General features: G+C 34.3%; 1 protein-coding gene across 1 annotated transcript; it reads left to right on the plus strand.

Annotated features, from left to right (window-relative positions):
- The first annotated feature begins 647 nt into the window (after positions 1–647).
- Positions 648–4,438, plus strand: LOC110911641 (2-methylene-furan-3-one reductase). Its single transcript, XM_022156265.2, has 4 exons — positions 648–1,126; positions 1,395–1,718; positions 1,805–1,964; positions 3,966–4,438. Exons 1-4 carry the CDS (start codon positions 737–739, stop codon positions 4,259–4,261), a joined length of 1,170 nt encoding a protein of 389 aa, XP_022011957.1. The 5' UTR covers positions 648–736; the 3' UTR covers positions 4,262–4,438.
- The last annotated feature ends 5,772 nt before the right edge of the window (positions 4,439–10,210 follow it).

Here is a 10,210-nt window from a genome sequence, read left to right on the forward strand (position 1 = left end):
TATTTTTTGTCTTATGAGTGATGTGAGACAAAAAATGAAGGATATAAACCTTATCGAGCCGGCTCACGAGCTCACGGGCCGAGCCAAGCCAAACTCGGGCTCGGCTCATTTACAAACCGAGCCGAGCTGACTCGTTTACGATCGAGCCAATTTCGAGCCGAGCTTTTTTTGAACTTTTTTCGAGCGAGCTGCGAGCTGCGAGTTTTTTGAACACCCATAACCGTTGTGTCACTATGTATCTGAGACATACGTGATAGTTAAAGTTTAAAACAAATTAAACCTTTAGACTGGAAGGTATGGGGAGGGTCATCTCCATGGAGATGGGCCGCCACGTAGGACGCCACGTAAGTGGGTGTGAGGATGGAACTAAAGGGGATGGACCTAGGGGCTGAGGGATGAACCCCTTTATATATATGTATGTATAGGTGTGTGTGAGGGAGTGAGGCCCGGCTTGGGCAGACGAAGATGACGCCACCTGGGCGGCGACAGAGCAAGGGGTGACAAGGCTGGAGCGGCGGTAAAGAGATGAACCTGAGGACGAGCCCAATACCGTCCGGTCTTACAAATAGCGTACACACCTTTATCAAAAAATGTGATTTCACGTTTTATTTTAATAAAATAAATTATATAAAACGAACTTTCTAGTACATCAAATTTTAAAAACAAACTGAAACTAAACCAACACCATATAACCCAAAACCTATCACGATACCACTCGTTCACTGACAGGACGATAATGGAAGCTCTGCTGAGCTCCACCACAACCACCACTCTCCGCCCCTCCCTCACACCTTCTTCCACCAAACCACCACTTTCTCTCTCTACATTCACCACCACCACCCACAAACTCTCAAAATCCAACAAAAACATTCGTCTCCGAGTCTCCGCTACTTCTCCGAAACCTGCAACTGAAACGGCGGTCGATACGTTCACTGTGCCTTCGGAAATGAAGGGGTGGGTGTACGATGAGTACGGCGGTGTGGATGTGTTGAAGTATTCGTCGAATGTTACGGTTCCTAGTGTCAATGATGACCAGGTGTTGGTTAAGGTTGTGGCTGCTGCTCTTAATCCTGTTGATTTTAAACGACGGCTTGGGAAGTTTCAAGCGACTGATTCTGCTTTGCCGGTAATGTTTGTGATTGATTTCATTGGAATTTGAATGTATACTTGTTGAATTCCGTGTTCCCTATCAACATATTATTGGTTAATAGACTCTATGAATCAATTTAGGAATGTCGTTTGAAATGAATCGTCTAATTATGTTTTCAAATCCCATATTCACAGATAACAAGTTTCATGTTTAATTCTAATTTATCCTTTCCATTTAAACACACTCCTAAGTCTTAACTAAACATACTTTTTGAATATGATGGAGTTTGTGTTACTGTTAACAGACAGTTCCAGGGTATGATGTTGCCGGTGTAGTGGTTAAGGTCGGGAAGCAAGTTAAAGGTCTGAAACCAGGAGATGAAGTATATGGAGATATAAGCGAAAAAGCACTCGATGGGCCAAAGCAGTCAGGTTCTTTAGCCGAGTACACTGCAGTCGAAGAGAAACTGCTAGCCTTAAAACCCAAAAACTTGGACTTTGTGCAGGCTGCCAGTCTCCCCCTTGCAATTGAGACTGCGTATGAAGGTCTAGAGCGAGCCGGTTTCTCTGAAGGTAAATCAATCCTCATCTTAAACGGTGCTGGCGGAGTCGGGTCACTCACAATTCAGGTATAAGAAACCAAGATGTTAAATGCTCAAATCACACATGATATGAATGATCTATGTTTGTTTATTGGTAAGATATCTTGATGCAGCTTGCAAAGCAAGTGTTTGGTGCTTCAAAAGTTGCGGCCACAGCGAGTACATCAAAACTCGAGTTGCTGAAAAGTTTAGGTGCTGATTTAGCAATCGATTACACCAAAGAGGACTTTGAACAACTGCCAGACAAATACGACGTTGTTTTTGATGCGATTGGTAAGTCGTTTTTGTAAGAATCTACGCAGAGCGTAAGCAAATAAAAAGAGAAAATAATGTCAAGAGAAATCAATATCTGTTACATGAACCTTACTTATAGGCAAAATATGGTAGGCCGAGTTAAATGTTGGAAAATTGAAATTGACTTCTAAATTAGCGTGTGAATTACTCAAATCAAAGATTCACACGTTTTTACATAGAAAATGAAATAAACCAAAGAGTAAAATGCCAAAATCGTCCCTGAGTTTTGGGCTGATTTGCCTGTTACATCCAAAATATTTTTTTTGTATCATGTTTTGATTTTTTGCCATTTCCATCAGATCGCAAATCCAATTAAAATGCATCGTTAACTCAGGGACGATTTTGGCAATTTAGCCATTTATTTTTCTGTTTTTAAATTTTGTTAAGAGTTAATTACATAAATGGGTCCTGTGGTTTATACCTAATTTCGTCTTTGGGTACTAACTTTTTATTTTAACAGATTTAGGTTCTATGGTTTCAATTTTGTAACACCTTTGGGTACTAACACCAAAATTAGTTAATTAATGACTAAAATACCCTTGCATTTTTTTAAGTTTATCAATGTAACACATTTGGGTACTAACACCTAATTTTATGTAAGTTTAAATCAATTTTACAAAATCTATTTTTTTTTTAATTTTCATCTTTTTATTATATATCTTAATTAACATAAAGTCTATTTATTTTTTTTCGTTTTCATATTTTTATTAAATTTCTTATTTAACGTAAAATCTACTTGTTACACAAGTATTTTTTTAATTGATTTTTTTAAATAAAATCTACTAGCTATATAGTTTTATGTAAATTAAATTTCTTACTAGTTTTAAATAATGTAAACCTTACTCGTTTTGAATTTTGTATATATACGATTGATAATAATAATAATAATAATAATAATAATAATAATAATAATAATAAATATCTTTCTTGTAAAAAAATTAAGCCTTTTTTAACTCGTTTTTTGTTCATTTACATTTTACTATTTTAGAAAGATATTTAATTTACATAAAATCTACTAGTTGCACCAGTAAAATCTACTAGCTATATAGTGTTATGTAAATTAAATATCTATTTTACAAAAAAAAAAACGAGTTAAAAAAAGGCTTAAATTTTTTTTAGCTTTATCTAAAATACCTAGCTATATAGTTTTATCTAAAATACCTAGCTATATAGTTTTATGTAAATTAAATATCTTTTTAAAATAGTAAAATGTAAATGAACAAAAAAACGAGTTAAAAAAGGCTTAAATTTTTTTACATGAAAGATATTTATTATTATCAATCATTTCAATCCAAAATTGAAAACGAAAATTTAATTTACATAAAACTATATAGCTAGTAGATTTATTTAAAAAATCTATTTAAAAAAATATTGGTGTAACAAGTAGATTTTATGTTAAATAAGAAATTTAATAAAAATATGAAAATAAAAAAAATTATGTTAATTAAGAGATATAATAAAATAATGAAAATAAAAAAATAAATAGATTTTGTAAAATTGATTTAAACTTAAATAAATTTAGGTGTTAGTACCCAAATGTGTTACATTGATAAACTTAAAAAAATGCAAGGGTATTTTAGTCATTAATTAAATAATTTTGGTGTTAGTACCCAAATGTGTTACAAAATTGAAACCATAGAACCTAAACCTGTTAAAAAAGAAAGTTAGTACCCAAAGGCGAAATTATGTATAAACCACAGGACCCATTTGTGTAATTAACTCTTTTGTTAATTTTATTTTTTACCTTCAAATAAATAAAAAACAACAAAAATAATTATTAATATAATTTTTATACATACACACACATTTATATAAGTGTGTATATATATAAATGTGTGTGTATATGTATGTATATTATAATTATACTTAGTTTCATACCAGAATCAACAATCATGCACACAAATACACAACTGCATTATGAGTGTACATACTGATCCCAACATATTTTTTTAAGGATTAAAAATTGTGGCTTGGTTGTAGGGCAAGGGGAGAAAGCGGTGAAGGTGGTGAAGGAAGGTGGCAGTGTGGTGGTCCTAACCGGAGCAGTGTCACCACCAGGGTTCAGGTTTGTTGTGACCTCTACCGGTTCAACGTTGACAAAGCTGAACCCGTACTTGGAGAGTGGAAAGGTGAAGGCGGTGATTGACCCGAACAGCCCGTTTCCGATTGACAGGGTGAAAGAAGCTTTTTCTTACCTTGAAACTGGTAGAGCTACTGGAAAGGTTGTTGTATATCCGGTTTCTGAAGAGTATATTTTGGAGAAGTTGGCACAATAAATGTAACCAAACATGTAATGAGTGTATTTGATATCATGATATTTGAGGTTAGTTTCAGCATCTCTTTTGTTCTTGTTTTATTGTATGTATATCGTATAATGGCACTCGCTTTATATGTTTTATATATGTATTTGACATTGGAGTGATACTGATTAACCAAACATGATGATTTTTAAAGAGTGATACTCACTGTTCGTTTTAAATGATCAAAATAATACAATTCATAATGGACAAGTATGCACCAGCTGACCAACATTGATCTAATATCAATTCTTGTTATAATTGTCTTGATATATTAGTTTGTGCGTGAAAAATGTTTGAAAGGCGTATTAAAGGCAAGCAATGTGGGGACAGACCATTCTATCCCACATATTCTATGAACCTAGGCTATGCGGTATGAGGTAGTGGTGACTTGTGATGTGCATGGACGGCCACGGCCAAGAACCCATGGTACACCACCCCCCTCAGTTACCATGCTTGGTGATTGGTGGATTCTTCCATGGAGACCATGGGCCATCTTTGAAAATTTTAATGTAAGACCCTTATCACGATTTGACCCAAAACGACGCAGCAGAAAATGAACCGTAAAATTTCTTTCTTTTAACTGCTCTAACATACTTGAATACCGTTTAGGTCAACCCTTTTAACATAAATACATCATTGATCATTTACTTAATGTAACTATGTTAACAAATAGTTACAAACAACGTGACCGCTTTCCCTTACAATCCATGATCTTCAACTAGATCCTCGTTCACTTGTCCATCATGAATATCTGACTAACATGTGGTCACCATATATAACCAACACGTTTGTACATGGTGACATCATATATAATTTAATAAATATACTTAAAAGACTATATCGCATTCTAATTACGTAAGGTATTCCACTAAAACATCCTCTCAATTTTATTTACTCGAGTCCGACATCAATTCCTCGAGAGTCCGGCGTTCCCATACCTACACTTCATTTCATTCTTAATAGTAACATAGTTAGGAATACGTAATCTCAAACATGTTGAAATCCCACATCTTCACATATACGTATACCAGTGATCTACAATCATTAGATTACAACACGCATATACACTTTCATTTTCATATATCTAAGTACATTCATACGAATCCCATTCATATGTGCATACATACAAGTTCACACTACTTACACACACTACAGTTCCATATCTACATACATGCATACAAGTCACATTCACTTATTCGTATTCAAATATCAAACTTTGAACATCGCAAGCATCTAAAGTTAAGCCTTACCTACAAACATATCAATACAAATCGATGCAGTTACAAATAAACATAATTGCCTAACTTCCAACAAACATGATGAACATTCCATTAACATGATAAACGTTTCATTAACATGATGAACATTTCATTAACATGATGAACATTCCACTAACGTGATGAATATTCCACTAACGTGATGAACATTCCATTAACATAATGAACATTTCAGTAACATGATTAACATTCCATTAACATGATGAAACTATCATCTTAATTTACATTAAGGATAGATGAAGTTCATATGAACTTACCTTGGTACTTAACCTTACCCATAACTTCTTATATGGTTCCCTATATACAACATACCAAACTTCATTTATAAATAAGAAGTGATTCTGGAAATCACTTACCTTAAGCGTTCGTTTCATACTTGCTTCCTCGCATCCTTCCCGTTAGCCTTCCACACTTCCACCCACCTTGACATGATCCTATACTTTCATGTCATTATGGTTACGGCATTATTAGCATACACGCACATTCTAAATTACATTCATTCCACATAATTCTTTATATCGTCACATATAACATTTATTGATATAGCATATGCCTTGCGATTTTCCTAACATTACATTTGTGGCCAAATGTCTTACTATGCTATTTATGCACAGTTGACTTTTAGAAAGTCACCTGTCCATCATATGAATTATCAACTTAAACTCATACATTCTCAACATTAATAGATTATACTACGAACATGATACACATTTCATACTCATATAGCAATACACATAATGTGCATCATATTACCCAAGCATAGAGTACAACTTCTAATGCATAGTGTTTACCAAATCATATATTAAACCAACATCTATTAATCTCACCTAGGCATTTCAACAAACACTTGGTGTGCGTACTACTTTCTAAGCACATTATACAAGCATCTTATGCTCATCTTCATACTTCTTGCCTTCATCAATCAAATACAACTAAAATCAACCTAATTCCATACCATACTCAACTTATCTAACAAGTATTCATCACATACAACATACTAAACCAAATTTTGGACAAGGATTGGACATGGGTGTTATACCCATGTCGCCATTTTCACTAACCCAAGTGGGTTTCACCTTCAAACATCAAATTACTTGATATCATATATAAAACAATTTCTATTTGGTCATTCTAACACATATCCATGCTTAATTTCAACAAATTTCAGGATTGATCACAAACCCACTTCATACAAGATCACCAAATCACAAATTACAGCTTACCACATGTTTATCTTGTCTAGATGATAAGGATTCATCTTTCATGCATTGATTTCACATCCAGTTGATCTTGATTTAAGTTGGAATTGCATACTTGTTCTTGTAAGAGGGTTTTCTCCTCTCTTTCTTTCTCCAGACACTTCACGCACACACATATGCACATTCTAGCTCTTTTTTATACATAAACTTAATTCCATTCCACCAAGTTTAGTCTCTCAAGTTTGCCATTTTTCTTATTAGTCACAAACTTCCTTCCTCACTATTTAACTCATACTTTAACTAAGTTATTTAAAACCGATTAACCCACTTCATGCCATAAAACAAGGAAACACATTCGTAAGTTAAACATTTGGGTTTTGGGGCGTTACAAGTCTACCCCCTTAAAGAAGGTTTCGTCCCCGAAACCTTTCTCATTTCTACTAGACCAATTCTAGTCTTACTTTTAAATCAATTCATTCAAGAAGTTTTCTACAACACGAAAACACTTGTGACTCCTTAAGAGGTAGTATTCATGCATAACCATTTGTATATGTCTTGTCCTTGCCTTCTTAACTAAGTATAAGACTTTCATACATTCACCAATCATACCCAAAATTCTATTCTTGCGTTAGTCACATAAGTACTTGTCACGAGCTTACTAATGCATCTCACTATTAGCATTCCTTCTAATAATTTCATTAACACATGAAAATTTAAACCATAAACATACACATACTATGAACATTTAATCAAAGTTATCACAACAAAACCACTATGTCATACTCCTTTATTCATACTTATCTCGGAAGATAAACATCATTCTACGTTTGCTATTGCTAGACGATATTAAGTATACCCTTAGGTCAATTTCGATACAATTCACGCATCGCTCACAATGCACACATGCGCTTTACTCAACAACATTAAGTCTGAGATATATAATTCATTCCTTTGTTGACCTTCACAAGTCAACATTCTACATTATGCCATACTCAAATACCATCCTTTTGTATGGAAGGTATTATTCAAATTGAACTTCTTCTTAACAATCATAATTTAAACATGTTACTAACCTTGCATTCATTGCGTAGACTAACGATCCGCAAACCAGAACGGCCAACTTCTTAACGAGTCCGTATCAAAACAGGATCGATCCCTTCCTTCCATGTAATGAGCTTCCGCTCGTGAGCATCCTTCCAACAACTCTACCCATTTCATCACTTTAAGCATTATACCATTCTCATTTACAATTTTAACGGTTAGTACGTTTCATTCATTTACTCATTTTATTCGGTGTTTGACCACTTATATTTCTTTAATGAATTTCTCACTTACACGATATAATACATTACACATTTCATTTCTCACATATAACTCTTTCATTTCGTTAATTATCTCGCCAACTTTTTCAATTTGACTTTTCAAGGTCAAACTGCCACTTTTACTTATCATACATGCGTTGAAGTACACGTTTGTACTTCCTTCCAATTCAAGCATACTTACAAGATATTGTTTTAGTTTTTCTTGTAAAAGTTTTCTTTCCTTGTAATTAAATAAGTCATTCTTCCAGGTGCTATTCCGTCATTCATTATGACTCTCATGAGTCGATTACTAACATGCGTAACATGTAACTTATTTAAAACTTCTTTCTTTCAACTAAAATTCCTGCTACAACATCTTTCAACAGTTATACTTACTAAATGAATCAAACCTTTCTTGCTAATTTACTATTACTTGACTCATAAATAACAACTCAACTTTGTTTGACTTTTTAGGAAGTCAAACTGTAAATACATTCTTACTTACTTTTTTTATCAATTGGCTAGAATCCATCCCACACGTGTTCATATATGCTTTGCATATACATATACATATGCATTCAGTTAGTCAGGCAATATGCTTGATATGATAAAACTATAAATGCCACTTACTTACAATGTACATACTTTCCTTAGTTGGGGAGAGAAACAAGGAGAAACACAATTTCTCCTTCAATCCCGTTCATTCTTACTCGCTTAGGGTCTCTACCTTTCTTTCATTTACCACTTATTCTTAGAGTTCTATCCATGCTTACTTACGGATATGACTCCTTCCTTTCAAATCTATCATTCGCATCTTTTATTTGCATATGTTTGATCCGTGCTTGCTTACGGGTTCAAACATTTCATTTCTACTTTTCATTCTTGTAAGTTTGATTTGCTCCTACTTACGAATTCAAGCCTTTCATTCTACCTTTATTCCTTATGTGTTTAATCCATATTCGCCCACGATTTTTAACTTTTTATCCATACTTGTCATTCTCATAAGTTTGATCTGTACTCACCTACGGATTCAAAGTTTCGTTCATACTTTCCATTCTACATAAGTCTAATCCGTACTCACCTATGTAATCAAACCCTATTTCATACTTTCCATTCTACATAAGTTTGATCCGTACTCACCTACGTAACTAAACCTTCATTCATACTTTCCATTCTACAAAAGTTTGATCCGTACTCACCTACGGATTCAAACCTATATTTATACTTTCCATTCTGCATAAGTTTGATCCGTACTCACCTACGGATTGAAACCTTCATTCATACTTTTCATTCTGCATAAACCTACATTCATACTTTCCATTCTACATAAGTTTGTATCGTACTCACCTACGGATTCAAACCTTCACTCATACTCTCCATTATACATAAGTTTGATCCGTACTCACCTATGGATTCAAACCTTCATTCATACTTTCGTTCTTTTCATTCCTTTCATGTTTGAATTTTTTCTCGAATTAAAACATTTCTTTCACACTTTTCATTCTTTTCACCCATGAGACTACTTACTTTCCAATCCTACCGGACATACCTGTGATAATTAGCATGGCCTCAAGAGTGTCGTATCCTTCTTGCGCATTGGCCAGGCGCACAATCCACATAATATCCTCGTGCCTTCATATAATCATCACCTATACCCGGAGAATTGGGTTTCGGCTCGTGTAACATTTTAAAAACTTTATCACTAAATCATCATTGTCTTTCATTTAAAATTTCTCTTCCTTCGGGAGGTTTTACCATCATCGGTACCGACACACTGAATTTACGTACCTGTGGTTAATTTGTCTTGTTACATGCTTTGGTGTCGGTCCTAGACCGCATCCTCACAACATCCTCCTCAATCATCCATGATTACCTTCGGGTCTTGATCGAGTCTTGAATTGTACGGGTTCCTAGTCACAAGAGCACACAGTTTTGAGTTCAAGTACCTACCTCTAAGTACTTGGTTTCACTCAAACCAGGGCTCTGATACCAACTTGTAAGACCCTTATCCCGATTTGACCCAAAACGACGCAGCGAAAATGAACCGTAAAATTTCTTTTTTTTTAACAGCTCTAACATACTTGGATACAGTTTAGTTCAACCCTTTTAACATAAATACGTCATTGATCATTTACTTAAAGTAACTAT

This window comes from Helianthus annuus, chromosome 15, assembly GCF_002127325.2.
Source record: "Helianthus annuus cultivar XRQ/B chromosome 15, HanXRQr2.0-SUNRISE, whole genome shotgun sequence".
In the NCBI taxonomy this organism is placed as follows: Eukaryota; Viridiplantae; Streptophyta; class Magnoliopsida; order Asterales; family Asteraceae; genus Helianthus; species Helianthus annuus.

Coding starts and splice junctions, on each gene's coding strand:
- LOC110911641 (XM_022156265.2), top strand. CDS start 737: ATGGAAGCTCTGCTGAGCTCCACCACAACCACCACTCTCCGCCCCTCC. Junction 1,719..1,804: donor TCGGGTCACTCACAATTCAG/GTATAAGAAACC, acceptor ATCTTGATGCAG/CTTGCAAAGCAAGTGTTTGG. Junction 1,965..3,965: donor CGTTGTTTTTGATGCGATTG/GTAAGTCGTTTT, acceptor GCTTGGTTGTAG/GGCAAGGGGAGAAAGCGGTG.